The 25,000-nt window shown below is 37.5% G+C and overlaps 2 protein-coding genes across 2 annotated transcripts in view; one reads left to right on the plus strand and one right to left on the minus strand.

Moving 5' to 3' along the window:
- Positions 1-8,023: 8,023 nt before the first annotated feature.
- On the minus strand, positions 8,024-20,960 carry LOC125031085 (structural maintenance of chromosomes protein 1A-like). The gene is made up of 17 exons (XM_047621562.1): positions 20,678-20,960; positions 18,080-18,300; positions 17,771-17,919; positions 17,363-17,531; positions 16,852-17,064; positions 16,502-16,724; positions 15,886-16,172; positions 15,291-15,502; positions 14,117-15,113; positions 13,314-13,513; positions 12,898-13,033; positions 12,461-12,613; positions 11,973-12,167; positions 11,648-11,826; positions 10,729-10,906; positions 10,375-10,467; positions 8,024-9,393 (listed from the first exon to the last, which is right to left on the minus strand). The coding sequence occupies exons 1-17, from the start codon at positions 20,787-20,789 to the stop codon at positions 9,379-9,381; spliced, it is 3,732 nt and encodes a 1,243-aa protein (XP_047477518.1). The 5' UTR covers positions 20,790-20,960; the 3' UTR covers positions 8,024-9,378.
- A 1,487-nt stretch (positions 20,961-22,447) lies between these two features.
- Positions 22,448-25,000, plus strand: part of LOC125030908 (TRPL translocation defect protein 14-like) — an 88,480-nt gene continuing 85,927 nt past the window's right edge. The window contains exon 1 of the mRNA XM_047621251.1: positions 22,448-22,611. Coding sequence (XP_047477207.1) covers positions 22,542-22,611 — 70 coding nt within the window. The 5' untranslated portion in view covers positions 22,448-22,541. The remainder of the gene's footprint in view (positions 22,612-25,000) is intronic.

A 25,000-nucleotide genomic window follows, 5' to 3' on the forward strand; every position in this document is an offset into this window, starting at 1 on the left:
TCATATTCATCATAAGCATGTGAAGGTGACAAAGAATATGTAAAATCACCAATATACATTTGCAAATAAAAAAATCCATTTTGCATAGGTTGGTGTTTTTATAATTTTTGTAAAGTTGTGTTGTGAGATTTTTATAATTCACCTTTTTAGTGCAAATGACCAGCCTCCTGGTTAACAAGAAATATTATGGAGAAATTACCCTGCGAATTTCAGCCTTAACAGATTTGTAATCAAATAAACCGTTTGTGTATCTGATTAAAGAGAATTATAAACCTGTTGTTTGACTAGATGCAACCATTGCTTATTACTCAGAGTTTTTCCCTTTTCAAAAAAATAGAATAAGAATAAGATGGTCTTTTTGTGTATGTGTGTACAATTTGTGTATTTGTGTTAATTTCCTGCCATTACATGCAATCACCAATGCATATGCACAACATACAACTATGAGAATACCAAGCATAGTACCATGATTTAATTCACTAACTTGTGCCTCAAAAATGACAGCAAGAAAATCTGACTACTGATTAGTCCTACAAACACACACACACACACACACACACACACACACACACACACACACACACACACACACACACACACACACACACACACATATATACACACACATAAACACACACACACACATTTACAAGTACTCAACATCATAGATTCATTTGATGTCCTCTTTTTGATTCTCTGTTCAAAATAAAGAATATTTAAATCTTAAATGATCTAGTATGAAGATAGGACATAATTTGACATTGATATTGCAGACTAGTTAAGGTGTATTAGGGACATAATATTTCAAAAATAGCATCTGAGCAACAATGAGTGCTGTCCATCCCAAATATTTATATTTAGCATTGCCACAGGCCAGGTGTCTGGATAGGTCAAAAATGTGATTTATTGGGATAGTAAGTTACTGCTGATGAAAATTAGCCATTAAGCATCAGGAGAGAATAATCATAACCTAAAAAGTAAAATGTTCAAATTGCACCAAGTGTCTCTTAAGTCATCGATTTCATAAATGTTTGACGAATTTCCAGACACAGTTTACTGCCTGTGTGTCTTATAAAGAAGGTATGCCATTGGTCACCCTGTATGAAACTCTTGCTGATGTTTAGCAAGATTTAACCCATGTATCATATAAAATCATACTGAATGGAATTGATTTCCAGATAAAAAAAGGCAACACCCATATTGATAATGGTAGCTGTTTATTAAAGATGCAGCTTACATTTTCTGGGTCTCATTTCACACCTTTCCACACCTCATACTTCTATTCTCTCTTCATTTTCTTTCACTTCAGCTGATGGTCTTTAGTTATAAGTGCTGTTCAGCTTAAGAATTATGTTTTGTTAAATTGTCGATATAATGGATATATAAATTAAAGCTTCTTAGGTTATATGACAATAATACAGTTTGGCTTCTTAAAGTTGTAGTAAATATGAGTTTTCTCAATTTGGGAATCAGTATCACTAGTTACAAGAAAACAGATCTGCTATTAACTAAGATTTGCTTTTAGAAATGTTAAGATACAATTTTAGTACATAAAAGAAAGAATTAAAGTGCAGTATACAAGTAATACATTCTATAAGAACATATGAAAGTATTTTTACTTTTAGAAACTTATGCAGTCTTTTCTACTGAAATTTTAGTACCTGCATAGATAAATGGAGTTGCAATAAACAGTTAAATGGACTTTTCTTTCAATATGGCATAGGTACTTTGGAACCTACACATTTTAGTGAAGATATAATGAAGTCAACTGATTTTTGTTCTTTGGGGCATGGGACAAAGAATTTTTAGGAACTATTCCATATTGCTATTACCATTACCTACAGTGCAAAATTTTGAGGTCAAACATAATTTTCTTCAAAAGTCTGGATCATAAACCCACTACTTTTTTCCTTGGTGTTTTCTGCCGTTTTTTAAATTTTCTTAATGAGGTCAGAAATATTGATTATTAGTCAAGTGAAATAAATTGCAAAACAAATATAACTCGCAAATGAGCTTTCAAATGATCAAGATTTGTAACTTCTCCTTTTGCATAATGTATCATAGAATTATTTAATTGATATTGAGCAGATCATTATTCAACTAAATGTAGTTTGGTCATTCTGGTGATATTTTATCTCTCACTGTCTATTTTTTTGCTTTGTTAATGTCACCTGTAATGAACATGCCTGTGGTGGACTAGGTAAGGAAACACAGTTATATTCAACCACTTTAATAATATAATGATTTATTGGTTAACTATATACACTGACAGATCTGAGAGGCTATTACTGAACAAAAGCTACCAGCTTCACTCACTGATGCCTTTTGCTGAACTTCAAAGAGGACAGACCTGGAGATGCCAGGTCCTCTAGGCAGAGAGCTGGTTGTTTGGGTGTATGCATGTTAGGGTGGCAGTTTCAGAGGATGACTAAGGATTTTGGCTCTCATGTTGAATGACTACCAAAATCAGCCGCGGGTACTCCACCCCTAACATAAACACAACTTCTACAACCTACCACCAGAATATTTTTCTGTCATCATAAGTAAGGGTTACGTTGATATTTCCATAAGAAACTGAGATTCCAAGTAGTACCTTCCTTTTCCTTTACACTTGTTTATCTCACCTTTCCCTTCCCCCCAAAAGTTATCAGTCAGTCCTCATTAATACAGATCGTTCTCCAAAGTGGTTCATATCAATGGAACCATCCAAGGGGACAATTAGAAAGGAAAATAAAATAATGAAATCAAAAATAATAAAAATCATTCACATGTATGTTTCCAGTATAGAAAAAAAAATTAAACTAAAGTAGGAATAAAGCAAAGGTGAAATGACTGAGAAACTGTGATGAAGGGAAAGGGCAAAGGAATATGTACCTTACTCTGATCACTTATTCTGATTTATTACTTTAACCTTGTATGCCTGATGATGAGGGATCAAGGCACTAGAGAAGTAGAGATTGGGGTGTCTAGATTTAGAATGGCAAAAGAATTAGACAGAGAGGAAGGGAGTAGTGGTAGGAATGTTAGGAGTAGGAGGAAGAGATACTGGGGAGGGGGGTGTAGAAACATCTTAGGAAGTCAATGGTCTATAAAATTTGTTGACCCCTCCAATAGACCAAGAATTTCACATTTCAATATCTGTTCCCATTAGAATTCTTACAGAACACCAACTAGTGTGTTATCTACTGATCTACAATCTGATATAGGAGTTCAATCCCCCTTTCATTAGCACAGTAGATAACCCTTATGCTGATATCTCATTATAACAGTTACTGCACAAGAAAAGGATACTTTAATGCATTTCACTCTGCATTTATTTTTGTAATACAAATATCTACATTCTGGAATGTACATGGAAAAATATGAAAGATATTATATATTGAGAGCAAATGTGACTACAAAGGTAGCTGAAAAATGTCGACACCACTATTTTTTTTTTCAAAAACTATGAAATCAGTTCAGTAATAAAGTATGGCTTAAAAAATAAAAAGGTTATGAAGAGTGACAAGCTCATTGCAAAATTAAACAAAAACAATGTTAGAACCAAGGCAGTTTTCTTGCTAAAAGATTTGCAACTATATATGCTTCATTCACTTCCTACCCTCTGATAAAGGTCACCAACCTTGTTTCCATAAAATTACAAAAACTGACTATATTTTGCACTTTCCTTTATCATATACTGGTATTAATGTGGTTAATGGTGTAATAGAAATGTAATCTTTGATAAACTGAGTCATTTTCATTCTGAATTATCAAAGTCGATGCAACCTTGCCAGATAGCCCACTACCCATCTTTCAACAAAAATAGGAAAGCCAATTATAATTTAAACTTTTAATCACATTTGTGCCTCTGAAAGATGTGTAGTTCACATCATTGCTCACTTGTTTATAGCACCAGATGATGTGCCAACTGGGTTGCGAGTAAGAAGGACAGGGGATTCTTGTCATGTTACCATGATGTATCATCATCATTACTGGGGAGCTAACACAACAGGGAAGCATAGCCACATCCACCCTTTGTTCCAACCTACAAGGGTCTCATGGCAAGCTGCCAGGCAGGGCCTCAGCCCATCTCTTGCTCGTCAGGACAGGTCCGATCAAGCCCAAGCCAGAAGCCTCCTCTATCCAGAGTTCTATGTATGCATATCTTATGCTCTTCTTTATAAAATACCCTCATGTCTACAAGTCACATGCCCTGAGGCATTGCCTGAGGGAGAATGGGACATGTAATGCTCTGATTTCTTGCTGTTTTGTAAGAGGTCACTTTTACAAATGTCATCTTACTGATCCTCCTTGTCTTCAGAACCTTAACCTAAACCTAATGTTTTAGTTAACTCTGCTAGTTTAATTTTATTTACTTATTTATTTTTTATAACAACAGGGAAAGGGAATGCTATGGGTTATTAGTCATATTAAATATTACAAAAGCATAGTTTGAAGGTTTCTGAGTTTGCAGTCTATAAGAGAAGTATTCTATAATAACCTTTACAAAGCTAACTTCTCTTGACCTTCAGAAGTAATTTGGCTGGATTCTATTACAGATAGTGAATTGGGTTAATAGTTAATGGTTAATGGTTACAAAGCAATTTAAATATGCTAGATATCAAAGGTCATATAGCACTATAGGAAGGTGCAGTAGTGAAAAGGGTAAAGAGGGAAGTAAGTTGATGATTAAATGTGTATTATCAAAAGTCATACAGTAATTTAGGATATTATGGGATTAGAAGGGGTAAAGAGGGATTGGGGTAGAGGTAAATTATTAAATAAACAATTTAGCTAATTTAATTTGTTACAATGGTTTGTCTTATGTTCAATGTGACAGGCTATATGTTTGCTTCTAAATTACCCCCTGTGTGCATGGAATGGCTGGGGTTACCATCCACTGGCAGCACTGGAATTGAACACAGGTCATCAAGATTGCTAGATGATAACACTCACATCTACTCACTGCACCACACAGCAATGATTAAGGTAGGGATTAGCTAATGGGTGATTAGATCAAATGAAGGATATGTATGCATCTGAGGAAGGAAAAGTTGTCAAAGGAAAAGTGAGATTCAACAAGGATGTCCCTGGGGTAAGGAGGATTAAGATCAATAAGATCAAACGGCAATTTCCAGAGAAATGTCTGGAGGGGGAGGATCTAGGGAAGGGCATTGTTGTGACAGGGAGGAGTGGAAGTGATAACACAGATGAAGCAGGGGGGATGGGATGTGTTGGGAGGGAGTGGGAGGAAGGGTGTAGGGGAACATGAGTAGGAGGATGGATGTTGGCAGTTACTATGAATGCAGAAGTAGGAAGGGAGTAGGAAAAGTTGTCAAAGGAAAAGTGAGATTCAACAAGGATGTCCCTGGGGTAAGGAGGATTAAGATCAATAAGATCAAACAGCAATTTCCAGAGAAATGTCTGGAGGGGGAGGATCTAGGGAAGGGCATTGTTGTGACAGGGAGGAGTGGAAGTGATAACACAGATGAAGCAGGGGGGATGGGATGTGTTGGGAGGGAGTGGGAGGAAGGGTGTAGGGGAACATGAGTAGGAGGATGGATGTTGGCAGTTACTATGAATGCAGAAGGAATGGGAGCAGAAACTGGAGGATAGATGTAGGATAGGTATGATATTTTGGGTCATGATTAGATAGTTTGAATGCCCTCAAGAGTTTCAAAAAGGGGAATGGTTGGGGAGGTCTGTGAAACAAAAGGTTTTCTTATGAGAGGGAGATAGGACAGATGTTTGAGGGGCAGAGGAAGATGTAGAAAAAGATGCATTAGGAAATAATGCGGTGGAATAGCTAGATTGTCTGAGGTGATGGGCAGATCAAGGAGGGGAAGGCACTAGAGAAGTAGAGATTGGGGTGTCTAGATTTAGAATGGCAAAAGAATTAGACAGAGAGGAAGGGAGTAGTGGTAGGAATGTTAGGAGTAGGAGGAAGAGATACTGGGGAGGGGGGTTGTAGAAACATCTTAGGAAGAAGGGGGACGAGCAGAGCAAAGGACAGTACAAGAATACTGTAGATGGCAAGCAAAAAACCTTATCGGTGTGCCTCCTGCCTGGCCTTGCATAAAGTGAGGCCAAGTTTGAATCTAAGGACTTCTACCTCAGACTTAAATTTGTAGGTAGGGTAACCCCTTTAAAATACATTATGGGAGCTTCCACAATTGATACATGTGTGTGAGTGTACAGGGCAGTTTGATCATGGCTAGGTTGGGCACATACAGGGCAGCCAAAATGCCAACATTTTTTTCTGACATTCACCACGAAGAGGTTAATATGGTCCGACAGGGCAGGATTCTCCACCAACATAAACTTCACGGGGGTCATGTCCACAGAAGGTTATCTTGGCAATAATGGTGTAGGACTTATGGTGGCCTCTGGAGGGAATAGTGTAACAATGAACTAATACTGCATCATAATCAATGATGCAGGCAAAACTGCATTTACAAAAGAAATCAAATTTTTATTTTTTGAGCTATAGGTTATTATATATATATATAAATGTCAAAAACAGTAACAGCAATTTATAAACAAGTTTCCCATTGCATTTGTATCTGTGTATATATATATATATATATATATATATATATATATATATATATATATATATATATATCAACATGTTAGGTAAAATTTGTTTATAAATGTAACAGTTAAACATTGACTACATTATAACATTAATTTGTGTGTGTGGGGTGGCCTGGGCTTGGTGCAGCATACAAGCAAGTTATATATTAAGCAAATGTTATCCAAATCTAATACTCTTGGGTGAAATGGTTAAACATATAGGAAAAAAATTGGATTTGAAACATTTCTGAAAATGGGGGCATCATTTGATGGGAAATCTTTAAGCTTTCCAATGAGCCCTTACTCATAATATTATAACAATTTATAACCAAGCTATGATTTTATTTCCATAACTAAAACAAAAAAAAAAAATCCTTTTTTTGGTAATAATTGCCTGGGCAAAACCCCCTAAAAATCTTAGGATGAGCTTTATGATATTTTTGTTTTATTGAAAGCCAAAAGTTGCAGAAAGTGTAATTACTTCAAAAAGCAAAAAATACCATTTTTGAAGGTGATGGTCTACTTAAGAGAGTAAGGAAAAGGTTTGCCAATGAGATCAGACATGATTTGGGACTGTGTCTAGGTACAAATTCTTGGAATGGCTGTGGAAGGAAATTTTGACTATTTGTTTTTAGAGACATTGTTAGATTAGAAGGGGTACTGTCAGACTAAGGGGCTGTATGGGAAATCACAAAAATCATCCCACTCTGCTGAGCTGAAATGAGTATTTAAAGGATTTGTAGAGGTGGTAGTTAAAACTTGAGGATGGGAGGAAGAGGGAGTGATGTTGAGTGAGATAGGCAATAAGGATGGATAGCAGTAATACAGGAGGGGGATTGAAAATGAGGAAGATTGTGGAATATGAAATGGAGTGAAGGATGTTGGGAAAGCAAGGCATGTTTTCTGAACTTTGGGAAATGACCTGGGTAGGTGACTTGGAATGGACTGATCAGACAGCAGGTAACTGAGGAGGGGGAAGTAGTAGCAGTGATCTAAGTAGAGCCAGGGGTCTGGGAATCAGAAAAGTTGATGTCTTTGGGGCTATTTGATAAAGGGGCAAGCCTCAATGCCTCTAATGTAAGCCTGGAATATGTGGGCAAGAGAAATGGTCTACCCTCAGGGTCCCCATGAAGAGTAAGGGCTAGAGAACTAAATGGGAATGCCACACCCATTCAGGACTGGCCTTAAGCCTTCCTTTTTCTTTTCAACACAGCTCTCACAACATGGGAAGTGGACAGAAGAAGGGATTGGAAAAGAGAGGGAAAAGGAAGGGGAAAGAAGAAAGACCTTGCAAAATTGGTTGAGCTGAGGGCTGAGGCCCAATGTAGGGGAGATCAATACTGGACCTCAGTCTCCATCTCTTGAGGACCCCCCCCCCCCACACCACCACCACCACCACCACCACCACCACCACCACCACCACCACCACCACGACAACAATTGAGGGGATAAATAAAAAGGGCAATACAGAATATTCTTTTATTTACTCACAAGGACAAAAATTCTGTTGCTAAAGTTTCTTTGTACTGAAACTCAAGGGAACTGAAAATAAAATAAAATCTGCATCTTTCTCCTATACAAGTTTCCACTTAAACATTATAAAAATAAAAACTGCTATGGTAATCTGACCTAATCATCTCCAAAGTTCTACTGTAATTTTCCATTCTGCTCCAACAGTGAATCTGATAAATTTAGTTTTTCTTTTCTTTCAACTAAAATTATACATATATGTATATATGTAAAGATGTATGCATGCGTGTGTATGTATATAACTATATATACACACATATATAAAAGATAAATGATCATACAAAATAATTTTGCTGTTGTTTCTAAATTGTGATGCTCACCTGTGGCCGCATTATTATCAGACTGGTATACATAATAAACTTAATAACAGTCATCAGGTGTTGAAATCAACAATGAAGATTGTACTGCAATCTGCACAGACTACCAGACCAATACCAACTTCTTAAAAGAATAAACAGCATTACTTATGCAGAGCTCTATAAATACCATATCCATGTTTGACTTTTCATATTCATTACTTTTCATATCCTATTTTGTTTTACTATAAATAAATAAAACTGTAAATGCATAAATAAATATATATGGACTCAAAAAAAAAAAAAAAAAAAAAAAAAAAAAAAAGGGCTGAAATACTAGTAAGTAGCACTATCATTAAGCATCAGTTGGTATATATCATCCAACAATGAAAATTATTTCTAAAAGATGGAAAACTCAAAATAAAAACATGTTTATCCATAGACAAACAAATACCAAAAATTAGAATATACAAAACTAATTATTTATTTCCATAGGTTCATTTAAACTTTTTGCTTATATACAAAAGTAAACAGATATTTCTTGATGTTACATACTCTCAAAGACCTTTACAGAGGGGGATCTACAGATATGGTTCTCTCAGTATAATCAAAATATCCCACCTCATACTTGTAATATACTTCTTACTCACAAGATTTCAAATGGCTTTCAAGTGTTCAAACTCTTTTGTTTGCAAGTTTCAAAGAAGAAAGATTGAAATAAATCAAACTAATTTCCTAATTGCGACACCTTTCCACCTACAGCCGAATCAAGGTGTGGGAATGGGCAGTCTGCGAGAACATTTTTTTGGCCAGTGAGGCATCAGGCAATTTTCGGAGAGACAGTATCACTAATTGTGTATTGTGTATTACATTCAATTCTTGAGATGAAAGAAAGAAAGGAAGGAAGGAAGGAAGGAAGATTTTTTTCTTTTTAGCCTTCTGCTTGTTGTTTATTCAGTGGTTAAAAAACATTCTTTGGAACCATTTTTGCAGTCTACCTCTGCCAGATCTAAAATAAAAGGGAAAAGGATAAATAATTAGTGTGTATATACATCAATTACATGTAACATATATAATACAATATAAAGAAATATATATATATATATATATATATATATATATATATATATATATATATATATATATATATATATATATATATATATATATATATATATACATATACATATATATATATATATATATATATATATATATATATATATATATATATATAAACAAGCAAAAGGAAAGGGAAAAAATAAAATAAAATAAAATAAATATATAAATAAATAATAATAATAATAATAGTATTATGGCGTCAGGTATAGAAAATTAAAAAAAACTCTACGCTCTGGCGAACGGCGGCAACGCGCCGACTCTGAGCGCATGAATTCGGTACATCAAGCCGAATCATTGCCTCAGGGCGCTTTGGCGCGGCGCCGCTGTGGACAGCCGCACGCCTCAAATCAGGCGTATTGTTATGACGGCGATAGCCGTGACCCGTTGCCATTGGGTTAAGAAAAACAGAATAATAGTTCAGAAAAATAAAATGCTATGACAAGTGTAAATCATTTACAAAAATCATGATATAAACTTCATTTTACCTTTTTCTTATTTATTTCTGTAATTAATATTAATAAGAGTAAATTTCAAATATGGAAAATAATACTCATCATCAAATTAATAATTGCAAAAGTAATAACAGCAATGATGATGACGACAACCGCACGAATAATAACAATAATGATTATGACAATATAAAAAAATAAGTAATCAATAATACTAGAGACAGGAATAACAATAATGATATCAATATTAACAACAATATCCACATAATGCCAGAGTCCCCTTATGGATTGGGGTGTAGATTTGGGGGTGGAGATAACGGGAACCCTTTACCAGGGAGGGGTAGGGAAATCACTCTCACTTCCTTCTGGCACGGACTTCATCAGGGGAGCTTTCGGTGTGCATAAAGCAAATCACATACCTTGACACCGAAAGGATCTGGCTCCTCACTTCTTTGCAAGGGGTATCTCTCCAGGTCTAGGGTCAATACTTTGCTGATCAGACACTCGCCCGGCTGTAAAGCGAGAAATACAGGGATCATGATTTATTTTAACTCGGACTGAATTTATGCTGACAGCAGTGACCTCACAGGACTATAATGCCTTTCCTTAAGTTATTTTAACTTATATATGCAATTCTAAACTAGATTTATTCTTGAAAGTACTTATTACCTAATCCCCTTTCTATCCTCTCTCAAGACTAAGAATCTTGATTATCAGACTAAAATATAAAATCCTCATGATCAGGGACCCCCTTATAATCAGAACGAACTTACATCTGGACAAATTCCAACAAGAGCATCTGCATTCTGGTAGAACTCTTCCTTCAGTGAGATGACAATGGTCTGAAGATGTGATTTCATGTCCACAATGTATGATGCAACCTTGCCAATGTTGGTGTTGTCCAAGGCTGCGTCAATCTCATCAAGCACGAAGAAGGGAGCAGGTTGGTAACTGGGAACAAATTTTTATGTTTAATGGATTTGAATTTTAACTCAATGACTATGGTTTCTCTCTACACAAGCCATATACCTGGCACCATGTACTGTCAGTCACTTGAGTGAAAAATCAGAAGCACAGGAAGTGTGCTGTACATCTCAAAGCTATCAGTGCCAAACAAGTGAGCCACTGTTAAATAAACAAAACATAGAACATGTTGGACTGAGCATGGCATACATACTTGCCACCTGGTACTTGAACTTGATACCTCATGGCAAGAATGTGTGTGTGTGTGTGTGTGTGTGTGTGTGTGTGTGTGTGTGTGTGTGTGTGTGTGTGTGTGTGTGTGTGTGTGTGTGTGTCTATATATATAAAAGAAAAAAAATAATAAAAAAAATTGAAAATTAATAAATAAATTAAATTAAAAAAAAAAATAATAATATCCTTTTTGAATCAGTGATGAGGGATATTATCATGAAGAAAATAATAACAAAAAATAATAATTCCTATAGTAAAACTAAAAATCTCCTCAAATAAACTAACCAACCTTCCATCAATCTACTACTTATAATACTACATCTTTTACTTCTAGCATCACACTTTAATCTACCATTTACAATACTGGGGACCACACCTCAATGTATCATTTATATTACCATAACTAGAGCTAAAACCACAATTTGGTATACCACTTAAAAAACGGCACCTCAGTCAACCACTCATAATACCACTCACTCACACAACAATTACACTTACCTATGGATACCAAAGAGGAGAGCCAGAGCAGCAATGGTCTTCTCTCCACCAGACAAGTTGGACATGGGCTGGAAACGTTTGCCAGGTGCCACACAGTTGTAGTTGATGCCGTCTAAGTAGGGTTCCTCTGGATTCTCTGGGCCGAGGAAGGCTTGAGCAGAGGCGTTCTTGGCCAAAGCCTGGTGGGATTTAGGGCTAGCCTTATTATGTGTATTTTCGTAAGTTTTGTAAGTTGGCAAAGGAGTATCAATGCCAGGTTGTGGAAATAATATACCCTCAATATTCCACAAACTAACCTAACAAAAGGGTATTTAATCGACCTTACCTTATAAATGCCATCGATCTCATTCGAGACGTGCTCAAAGAATGCCATGAATTTGTCATAACGCTCCTTCTTTACTCTTTCAAAGGCCTGCTTGGCTTTCTTTGCCCGTTTACGTGCGCTGTCAAACTCCTCATTTGTTTCCTGGAGTTTCTCTCTTGCCAAGTCAAGCTTCTGCATTGCTTTCATATTGGGGGCCTTAAATAAAGTAAAAGACAGGAAAAGAAGGTTAAAGTAAAATATTTACCGGTTTATAAATTTATATCTGCCTATCCAAACACCATGACATGCCAATTTTCCTTTATCACCTATAGGTATCTGAAATCATCTTCAAACCAAAATTTATCATCATATCCAATAAGATTTATTAATTATCCGAGAAGACACAAATCAACTGCAAGAATAACTAAAATCCAACCATAATTGCAATAACAAGCTCAAACAATCTCCTTTAATGCATCTTCTCTGTTGAACACACTTGACAATCTCACCTGAATTCTCTGAATGGTGTTCATGAGGTCATTGATATGCTTCTGCATGCGCTTCTCAGCCTTGTGCACATCATCAGAGTCATCCAGTTCCTTGTGTGTTTCGCTTAGGGATGAGTAGTCCAAGACAATTCTAGACTCTTTCTCATACATCACCTGTTTTAATGTGTCAGGGGGATTGGATTTTACTGATAGTGTTAAACAAAATAATGGTAAGGAAATATTTCTTTCAGCAAATACAAATTTGCAAAATAATATTACAAATTACACTAATGAAAGAGAGAAATACTATAAGGTTATAACTTTTTAATCAAAAGTAAAAGATATATGACAATGGCAAGAAAAAAGAAAAAGAAAAAGCTGCATAAAAAAAAAAAATCACTGAAAAAAGTCATGAACATGAATTGAAAATAAAAATGAAAACTACCACAAATGCTGACCTGTGTGTTGAGGCCTGAAGAATACTCTAGCGTAGATTCTCCTGCTTCCCGACCCTCATTTTCTATGTCTTCCATGTTGCCTCGAGTCATCGGAACCAAGATGTCATCCATTTTACATTGTTTAAGGATGGAATGTCTGTGGATATATAATATCTAATCAATATAAAAAACAACAATTAAAATTCTTACTGTACATTATTTCATATTCCCTTTTGTTCATTATTTGAATATTCACTATATTATGGGAAATATCATTATAATGTGGAGCCTGCAACTACTTGAAGACAACCCCTCATAATCACTGAAGGAAAAAATTCAAACTCCCTCAAACAACTTGAAAGAATACTAATCCATACAATAAGCTAACCGAACTATCCCTCATTCCAATCTCCACAAACTTGTACAAAAGGACCTACCTCTCCCCCTTCTTTTGTTCCATTTTGTGATCAATTGAATTGATCTGCTTCTGCACACTCTGGATGTCTTTGGCAATGGTGCCCACTTCCCTTCTTGCCTTGCCAATATCATCATCCATTTCATCACACTCTGATTTCTTGGCAAGTTTCTCTGATCTTTTCTTCTCCAGGTCTCTCATGCTCTTGTCTATCTCACCCATCTGGAAAACAATGTATTTCCTTTAGTGGAGCATGAAGGAGAATGGGGAAGAGAGAGGGAGAGAGGGAGAGGGAGGGAGAGAGTGAGAGTGAGAGTGAGAGTGAGAGTGAGAGAGAGGGATAGGGAGGGGGAGAGGGAGAGGGAGAGAGAGGGAGAGAGGGAGAGGGAGAGGGGGGGAGAGAGAGAGAGAGAGAGGGGGGGAGAGAGAGAGAGAGAGAGAGAGAGAGAGAGAGAGAGAGAGAGAGAGAGAGAGAGAGAGAGAGAGAGAGAGAGAGAGAGAGAGAGAGAGAGAGGGAGAGAGAGAGAATAAAAGTAGGCAAGATGAGAAAAAAGAAAGGATAGAGCATAGAAAAAGGTATAGGAGAGCTTAGGTCTGACAGAATATAATCTGTAGAGAAAAGAGAGAAGATACAAAAATACTACAGGAAGGGGAAAATACATACATTAAGGAGAAAAGGTCTTGCAAAAAAAAAAAAAAAAAATGCAATAAAAACTAACATTACCAAGTCAAGATTCATAGCAGAAGTTGGACTAAAGAGTACACGAATTTCTGAAGATAATCCTGTATTAAGATTAATACAGATCTAACAAATATGTATCTTACCTGTTTCTGTTCTGCTTGCTTGGCCTGTTCCAGAGCATCCTCATCATCCTGTACTGATCTTTCCCATCGAGCTACATTGCTCTGAGTGTCACGTGACTTTTCAAACTCAAGTTGATTCAATATTCTGTTCTTCTGCTTTTCAAACTCTAAGCGACGGTTTGCCCTATCTGTTTGAGCCTGCAACTCTCGTTCCTCATACTGACGGATGTTAGTGACTCCAATGGACTTGCAGAAGTCGGCAAACACCACATCTTCCACTGTGTTCATCTTTTCCTTGACATCACTCATCGTGGCTTCCCGCTCACCCATGACCTTCTCAATCTCCCGTAACTGGGGCTCAAAGGTGTTGAGTTCTGCTTTCAGCTTATCCAGCTCCTTCTGTAGCCCAGCTATCTGCTTCTCTGTGGAGTCTTTGTCTGTCTTAGAATATTTGAGCCTTGTCTCAATGCCACGAATCTGTGACTCAACTGTGTTAAGCTCCGACTCCTTCCTTGATTTCTTCATAGCTTCCCGGAGTTCTTCAGACAGCTTCTCCTTTGAGGCTTTGAGGTTAGAGAGGTGCTTTTCATCCCATCTCTTGGCCTTACGGGCAAGATCCAAACTACCGCCAGAAATGATGCCAGACTTGGAGAAGAAGGTACCATCAAGTGCAACAGCATCATATCTATGACCATCTTCCAGATCATAAGCCACTTTGGAGGCATCCTCTGGGGTCTCACACACCAGGGCATTGTTTGTAGCAAAAAGCACAGCCCTCTTGATCTCAGGTGGATCGTACTGCAACACATCGTACAGAAGCTTTACATTCCTAGGTTCCTTGATGTTCCTCAGTCTCTCTTTAAGGGGCTTGGCCTGAATGTAGTCCAAGGGTAGGAAGGTCTCCGGATCTAACATCTGATCTTTGAGGTATTGGACACACTGACGGGCTGTCTTCTCAGTGTCCACAACAATGGCCTCCATGTATTTACCCAAGACTTTTGTAATGGCAACATTGTACCTATAAAATGAAAATCCTGTCAGTTTGATATAGATCATTCTACTTTCTCTTAGATTACAATATTATTATGGTTTCAAGATTTATAGTTGTGATAACCTCTGATTTCAAAAAAGACTTGAACACGTTATAATCAAAAGTTCTCAAGAAAATTACTTTTCACATACAAGCAAACCATACCTTTTGTGAATGGGCTGACACATGTTGATCATTCTGTCATACACCCCAGAGTAGAGCTGCTTGAAGTTCTCCACGATCTCCTGTTTCTTCTTTCTGCGTCCATCTTCATGTTTGTCAACACGTGCATCGCCAAGCTGCTCAGTCACATTCTCCAGCTGTTCTTGTAGCTGAGTTATACGTTCTTTGCTATAACCAACATCTGATACCAACTCCTGTAAGAAGAGTATGCTTGTAAGTTAAATCTTCATACATAAAGATGCATGAGCTTGGATGATAAACCGTGCAAAACCTGTAAAATCTTTTATATACATAAATATAAATACAAGTAACATTACAAGTATAAATGTGTATGTGTGTATATATATATATATATATATATATATATATATATATATATATATATATATATATATATATATATATATATATATATATATATATAATAATGCAAAACAAGAAAAGATATCATTTAACATTATATTATATCATAAATATATATATATATATATATATATATATATATATATATATATATATATATATATACACATATATATATATATATAATGATGCAAAAAAAAAAAAACAATCTTGCCTGTCTTAGCCTCTTCTGGTCTTCTAATGAGGTTTCCGATTGTCTGATATGGTCCATTAACTTCTCCACACGCTTTTGTGCCTCCTCCAGCTCGTGGCCTTTCTGTTTGAGGCGACTCTCAATCTCTGAGGTTCGTCTCTGGGCATTGTCTAGCCTGTCCTGGTCCGACTTCTGCTCGCGGTTGATGGAATCCAGCTCTTGAAGGTACTGGGCAGACTTACGAGCAGCCATGTTCTTCAGTCTGTGGTACTCTTTGATTTGCACCTCCTCCAGCTGAACACTCTTTCCTGTTGATTGTTATTGCTATTATCAGTATTGCTGGCTTTGCTATAACCATTACTGGTGGCAAGGTACACAATTAATCATACTTATTATTATTATTATATTTCCAATTACTGCCAGATCATAGAATACTCTGACTATAATTCTCCAGGGCTGTCACAAATAATAACTAGAGAAACCAAAGACAAGGAAATAGTTAACAGACAAGTAAAAAAAAAAAAAAAAAGACTCATTCTGCACAATCATAACAGCAAAAGAAATTACAATGAAACAGAAATTATAGACACATAGAAGACCAGTAACAGAACACCCTAAATCACCAACAGTCTCTCACCCTGGTTTTCTGAATCCTGCGAGACTTGTTCCTCAAACTCGCCCCTTTTCTTCTCGACCTCCTGAAGCTCGCCCTCCAGTTCCCTGATGTCGTCCATGTGGGCATTGTGGGCTTTGATTGCCTGTGCGAGAGATTTGCGGGCAGAATCGGCCTTCTTCTGCATGTGAGTGACTCTCTCCTTGGCCTTGATGAAGGTTGGCCGCTTCTTGTTGACCTCTGCTTCCTGTGAGATATTATCTTTTAATATTCATCTTCAGTATTGTTATTAGTATTACTGTAATAAAAAATAGATGTCAAGTAAGTACATAATAGATTTTACACAAAGTTACACAAGAAATTAAATTCCTTACCAATTCTCTAATATCCTGCTCCATCTTGGACATTTCCCTCGACACTCGAGTATGTTCCTTCTTCTTTTCCTTCAAGATCTCCTCAGCTTTTTCCTTCTTCTTTTCCACTTTCTCCAGGTCTGCTTGCTTCCTCTTGATTTCTTTGTCATATTCTGCAATCTCCTTTTCATTGTGGTACAGCCTAAACAACTGCATTTCTACTTGTTTTTCACCCTAAAGAAAATTATTAATAACACTATCATATGGATAAATCAAGAATCACAACAATAACATGTATATATACATATCATATTTACAAGGTTATTCAAGGGTACTTCAAGAAATAACATTATATATAAAATTTATATTTTCTTCTAACACCCTCCCATCAAAATTTAAATCCCACTACAAAATCAAATTAATATCAACTGACTTCAGAACAATACGAAAAATAAAGTCAAATAACTATATAAATATAGCACAGAAGCTATAAGTATGGCATCAACCAACAGAGCAGCTCCAAGCAACAAACCAGTTCATCCTTTAGGCGCTGATATCTCTCCGCCTCTTCCTTCTCTTGTTTGGCCTCTTTACGTTCAGCTGCAATGCCCTTCTTCTTCTGGTATGTAAACTGTGTATCCTCTTCTGCCTTCAACATTTCTGTCTTGAGCCGGTCATACTCCTCTTTCAGTGCTCCAGATCTATCAGAAGGAAACCATGCTCAGTGTGATGCTCTCTGGCAATAAACCTGATGCTATAATGATTTCTAGGTATTTCTACCTTTAAACTGCATATATGTTTATGAGGCATATGAAACAAAGTCTGTGACAACAATGTTTTTAATCATTCTTAGAACATATGAGCAAAATAAAACTTGGACCTAAAATGTCAAAAACTAAAAATTCAGTCATCCACTTTTATGTAATTATTTTGAACCTACCCACTAATCTCTTCAAACAGCACGGTTCTTTCCTTAGGGTTCTTCATTGCAATGGATTCCACAGCACCCTGGAAGACAAGGAAGTTCTTGCCCTTCACATTGATGCCGAGAGATTCCAACTCCTTGAGATAGGTCTGGCTGCTGACCACCTGAGGATAATGATGAATTTGATAGATTTATAAAACAGAATATCGTAGTTAAGCAACGAAAATAAAACTACTTACTTTGTAAATACATATGAGTAAACAACAGAACTACAATAAATAATAATAATAATGATATAACAGAAATTTAATTCCAACCACCTACATTTCCATTGATCTTATGGTCTGACGACGAGCCTTGTACCAGACGAGTGAACCTCTTCTCCTCACCGCTTTCGAGTGTGAAGACGGCCGTCACGTGAGCTGTCCTTGATATGGGCTGTCCAATCGAGGCGCCATGGATGAGGTCACTTAGACGCTTCACACGCAGGCTGGATGTCTTCTCTCCCATGACGAAAGAGATGGCATCCATGAAGTTGGATTTACCTGAGAGGGGTGTGACATATTAGAATCAAGTGCCTGTTTCTTTTGTTGCAAATAGATCAAGAGAGATTTTGTATTCTGTCTCCCTCTCTCTCTCTCTCCTATCCCTTCACTTAACCTTACATAAAGTTTTGCAACAAACATCAAATAAAGAGGAATACATATACTGAATCCCAGCCTTTACAGCCTCAGAAACATTATTCCCTATATTCACTTCAGAGGAGAATTAATCAAGGAATAAGTAATGTCCAATGTTATATATGTCTATAATGCATATGAAACTTTAAAGGCATCAAATATGTAAGTGATATATGATGTATGTTATTTGTATCAAGCATTCATTATAAAAAAGTATGTGTGTGTGCTTGTGTGTGTGCGTATATATATATATATATATATATATATATATATATATATATATATATATATATATATATATATATATATACACTATACACTATACACTATACACTATACACTATACACTATACGCTATACGCTATACGCTATACACTATACACTATATACTATATATATACATATATATATCATATATTAATATATATATATATATATATATATATATATATATATATATATTTTATATATATATATATATATATATATATATATATATATATATATATTATATACATATATTATATATATATTATATATATTATATATATTATATATATTATATTATAAATATTATATATATATTATATATATATAGTATATCATAAAACACATATGAAAATCCTCTTCATTATAAATTTTCATGAAGGCTTTGAGGATATTTTTTTTTTTTTTTTTTTTAATAATTTCCAAGGTTTATAAAAGATGGCAAAGGTATAGTACACACAGGAGTGAGTTATGCCTGGAACTGAAAGTAATGAAGACGGGTAATCTGGTCAGCTAGGACAGCAACATTCATGACCATTTTTTTTTTTATAAACATTGGTGATCTCAAAGAATTCATCTATCTATAAGAAACTCAAGAAAATGAAAAAGGACACCAGTCTATAAATAGAGATCACACTAATATGAAGGCCACATGCGTGAATCATCTTTCAAAGAGGTCTAGTAAGCAGATTTTTCAGTGTACTAGATTTTTTCCATTTGTTTTATATTTACTTTCTATGGCTTTGTTAACCCAATAAGGGCAGGCCAAAAAAATTGCTGTCCAACTCTTCTACTGGGGAACTGTCCAATTTTACCTTTACATGTCAAATTATTTAACCCCTTGGTGACGGGTGTAGAAAACTAAAAAAAAAACTACGCTCTGGAGAACCACGGCAACGTGCCAACTTTGAGCGCGTGAGTTCGGTACATCAAGCCGAATCACTGCCTCGTAGCGCTTTGGCATGCTGCCACGGCATACAGCCGCACGCCACATTTCGAGCAGTTTGTTTTGATGCCTAAAGGCGTGACCTGTCGAAAAGGGGTTAAAAAAGGACATAACCATTCCTATCTATGAGGGGAGGGGGGGGGGGGGTCTGGCCCCCTATATGGTACATTTTGTGCTAACCTAACCTTATCCTTAAGCATCTCGTGACAGTATTAATGGCCAGAAGCAGCCTTGAATTATGGGAAGGCGACAATAGATATGAACAAACTAAATAGAATAATTAATGGCAATAAAGCAGACATTGAAAGGAGTCTGTCGCTCTTAAATTTAATGTTTTTTTTAACAATATGCTAAACAAAGAGATTCAAAGAAGGTCAAACTGGGACTATTTTAAGTAAATTTTGACACCAGGACCACTGTCGAGGCCAAACCCCCAACACAAACTGACGAACACGTGAACCCCTCGCAAATGCACAGACTACCCCAGAGATTGCTATACGAATAAAACCTTCCTCCCCAAGGGGTTCTGTCCCCTACCAATTTCCGCATTACCCAAGCCAGTGCGAATTCTGACCCTGCAGACGTCATGAGCTCCTTCGAAAAACTTGTTGGCAGCATGATATATCACTGCTTAATCTGGAGACTTAATTTAGCTCTCATGTTGTCAATTACAGAATGGGTACGTATCCTTTTCACTTCAAATGTAGCATGCATTGGTCTCCTTTACTTTAACCCAGTTTTATTATATTTCATAGGATGAAAAGTACCAGGAAAGGATATTTTGAAAATTAATGCCTAAAGACATCGGCCGCATCAACAGATGCAATACAATCATCACGAGGTCTAATTCAACAGTCCAATTTAGGCCAAAATAGCAAAAGTTGGCCGGATAACCATGGACATGACAGGACGGTAAGAAATGTCAGGCGAAGTGACATGACTCCGGGAACACCACATCCCACACTGCTTTATTCCTCTCCTCACTCCCCGAGTCCCAAAAAGCCTCGAAACCACCTGAAAACCACCCACCGGAGCCATTGGGGCCGATGACCGCCGTAAAAGGCTTCAGCGGACCGATGTGATAGAAGCCTCGATAGGACTTGAAGTTCTCCACCTCAATGTACTTCAGAATGGCCTTCATTGTCCCGTTTTCTTCCTCGCGTTGCTAACAGGCCCAACAGGAAGAGGGGAAGGACACCATATTCCTCCCCACGAGCCGAGGGGAAAGGCTGAAAAACGGAGACCTCAAAACAAGCCTCAAAACAAACTCGAAGTGTTTGTTTACGGTAAAATGGCGCGTAAACAGTGTTGCCAATAGCGGCGGAAAAGCGATGGTTTGGATTGTTGGTGTTCATTTGGCTGATTTATTGGATAATAGGTGTTACCACTTGGATTATTTTTATCATTTGTGACTGGGCATTTTTTTATGTTATTGATGCCAAGTTGGGCGATTAACATTAACCAGTATATCGGGGAAAGAGCGCTAGATTAGATTACTGAAGTTGCTAAAAATGCGCTAAGTTTTTTTTTCTGATAAGATTGATAAATATTTTTTAGTGTTTGTACAAAAGACTGGTTTTCCATGCATTCTGTTTCGGCCACCTGTCCATATCGTGTCGAATATTAACGGTCAAGCTTGTTTTCCGTAATGTCATTATAACATTCTCAGGTTATGATTTAGTAGATTATCATCAAAAATAAGATTTTGCAATCTTTAATACAATACATACATACAATACATAAAGTATATTACGGAAAACAACAGTGATTACTATGAGCGAAGATTCACTGCTGATACTTGTTGAACGTCAGACTGAGCCGCACTAATCTTTGAAAATTAATTTCTGTATTTCTCACTTGTTTCATCTTGTCGACAAGAAAAAAGAAGAGTGTGCATGAAATCAACTTCGAACTATCTTCAAATGAGATTAAAATCATGTGTCCACGATAGATAATAGAAAAAAACGGGTTGGTTAAGAGGTGAAAACGCTAGGTTTAGCATATCACTCGCTAAATTGGCAATGATGTCAGTAAACCGAAAATAAATTAGACGGTGGTTCTTTTTCATGTAAATTGAGATTAAATAGTTATCACTAGGGTAACTGGAGCATGTTGTCGAATATCCGCAGCAAATTTTAACTTCTTAAAATTATTTGTTATTAGATATGCCCAGGTGATGTATTAGCTTCGCAATGATATTGAGGATGAGATATTTATTTCAACTTAGATTAAATGATGTTATTAGTATCTCATCGGCAATGGATGATGATGTGTGATACAAAAGCCTCTGCATGACATTCTCTTTGGCATTTAAATGTTGTTAAATGCGTAAATCTAGAAATATTTGAGATTTCAGCAGCCGCTTCTTTGTCGTCTGCAACTGGTATGAAGCAGTAACTTTGTACGATAATTTCAGCTTTAGTTATGTACTAAGGCAAAGTATTTTCAAATATGCGTTATATGTTACATAAACATCATAACTAATGAGATTTATTAATAGTAGTGATATTTTGAATAATGAGGATTTGCGGTTTCATGACTATTATCTTTATAGATAACCAATGAGTAAATAAACACTATGTCTTCACAGCAGACTAATTGTCCCCAATGTATCTAAATCGAGCCTAATCCCAACTCAGAAATCCAACTAGCCTAAACGCAAACCTAAACCTTCAAATCACCCAGATAAGCATAACGATAGAAAAAAAAAATCCAATCAGTCCGCCAGAATCTCTCTTCAGTGTACGACAATTTACTAACTTGGAAGGCGATGCAGAGGGAGAGAGGGGGGACTTCCTCGCCTTCCCTACACCAGTCATACCATGGACGTCTGCTAGTAAACGTCAGAAAGAGATAAGAAAAGAAACCCTCTGCTTCCAGTGGCGGTTTTGCAATGGCTCACTCCACGATGAATGGACATCACAATTCGAACAAGATGGTGTACAAATTGGTCTTGACGGGAGGTGAGTACGCGTACATTCTTTTCGCACGTTTTATGTATGTATTGAGGGGAAAAAAGAGGGTTATAGTGTTGTTATGGAGCTCATGCTTGGTGTTATCTATTTCCTCCTCAATAGTATATGAACGAATTACCAATAGACACAATCTATACATAATTTGCTCTAATAAGCTGGACTGTACACATAAGGTATATTTATTAATTACCGAGGGGAAAAGAGGGTAAGGAAAGATTTCTGGTGTTGTCAGTGTGCCACATTTTCTGTTAAGCTGCATCATTTTCTTGTGTAAATGGGAGGGGACTGTAAACCTGAGACTGAAAGTGTGGCGTCTCTCAAAATGCGCGTTAAAAGCGGTCCATATTGGTACAAAGGTGTCATGTGCACGTGTATATTTGCGGTATGACTCATCTGTTTTTTTTTTTTTTTTTTTTTATCTATTTTTATTGTTATTACCTCATAAAAAAATAGTTTTGAGAAGCGATCGAACATTGCATTGAAAGGGGATTGTCGTAAGAAAACGAACAGAGTAACGTAAGGAAAACGGAGTCGGTCGTCGATAGAAATTACATAATCAAGGTTAGAAAAAAAATTAATGTTCTACAGGTGTGCGGACTTGAAACATATTTTCTATTGGTAAAAAAAAAAAATAGACATCATAGGGTAGGTTACCTGTGAAGAGACGAGTCAACATGGTGTAATGACAGGTCGGCATGATGCAATGACAGGTCAACGTGACGCAAAACCAGGTCAACGTGACGCAAAGCCAAGTCAATGTGACGCAAAACCAGGTCAACGTGATGCAAAACCAGGTCAACGTGATGCAAAACCAGGTCAACGTGATGCGAAGCCAGGTCAACGTGATGCGAAGCCAGGTCAACGTGACGCAAAGGCAGGTCAACGTGACTCAAAGGCAGGTCAACGTGACGCAAAGGCAGGTCAACGTGACGCAAAGGCAGGTCAACGTGACGCAAAGGCAGGTCAACGTGACGCAAAGGCAGGTCAACGTGACGCAAAGGCAGGTCAACGTGACGCAAAGGCAGGTCAACGTGACGCAAAGGCAGGTCAACGTGACGCAAAGGCAGGTCAACGTGACGCAAAGCCAGGTCAACGTGACGCAAAGGCAGGTTACCGTGACGCAACGCCAGGTCAACGTGACGCAAAGACAGGTCAACATAGTGTAAAAACAGGGTCATGCGATATATCAGGAGCTTCAGAAATTGCGGTAATGCGGACATACGATGTCGCTGAGGGTCAACATTGCAGCCTCACTGTTGTCAACATTACCGTGATAATGACAGAGCGAGGACAGGGCGTCAAGGGTTGTTTTGAGAGCACTGTCAACGCGGTGCTGGGGAATGATAGGTAAATGGATAGGCGGTAGATGACTAGGTAAGTAGATAGGCTGATAGAAATATTCATCCGTTCACCCATGCATACATATATGTTTATATCTACATTTGCATGCATTTACACACACATACGCACGCATACGCTTACGCATACGCTTACGCATACGCATACGCATACGCATACGCATACGCATACGCATACGCATACGCATACGCATATGAATAAGCATACACACGCGCACACGCAAAGCATACATACACAACGAATATATACATACACATGTATACGAAGATGAATGAATAGGTCTATGTATACATACATCAGGATGATAAATCTCTAGAGAAATATATCCAGTGCAAAGGAATACAAATGCTCAAAATCTAAAGTTCAAAATCCTAGAAGCAACGAAGCTACGCGCGCACCACTCCTGCAAAGTTCACGAAGCGAGTTCGTGCAGAAGCCTCAGCGAGAAGCCCGGAGCAGCTTCAGCGCGCTTGGGAAGCTTAGAAATGGGTTACGATAGTCTAGTATATCCGGTGTTTGATCGCGCGCCATGTTACCGACATTTCCTCTCCCCTCCCTTCCCCTCTCTTCTACCCTACCCTACCCTACCCTACCCTACCCTACCCTACCCTACCCTACCCTTCCCTTCCCTTCCCTTCCCTTCCCTTCCCTTCCCTTCCCTTCCCTTCCCTTCCCTTCCCTTCCCTACCCTTCCCTACCCTTCCCTTCCCTTCCCTTCCCTCCCTTTCCCTCCCTTTCCCTCCCTTTCCCTCCCTTTCCCTCCCTTTCCCTCCCTTCCCTCCCTTCCCCTCCCTTTCCCTTCCCCTCCCCTCCCACGTACCCTATAACCCCGTACCTCTAGCCCGTGCCCATACCAGCCACTCCCTTCCCCTGCCCCGACCTCCCCTACTCAAAGCACAGGAAAGGGGGGGGGGGGTGTCACTGTGATAGGCGCCCCACGCGATGCAAGTGCTTTATATGTCTGTGTGTGCGAGAGAGAGGGAGAGAGAGAGAGAGAGAGAGAGAGAGAGAGAGAGAG

Source organism: Penaeus chinensis, chromosome 12 (assembly GCF_019202785.1).
Source record: "Penaeus chinensis breed Huanghai No. 1 chromosome 12, ASM1920278v2, whole genome shotgun sequence".
Lineage (NCBI taxonomy): Eukaryota > Metazoa > Arthropoda > Malacostraca > Decapoda > Penaeidae > Penaeus > Penaeus chinensis.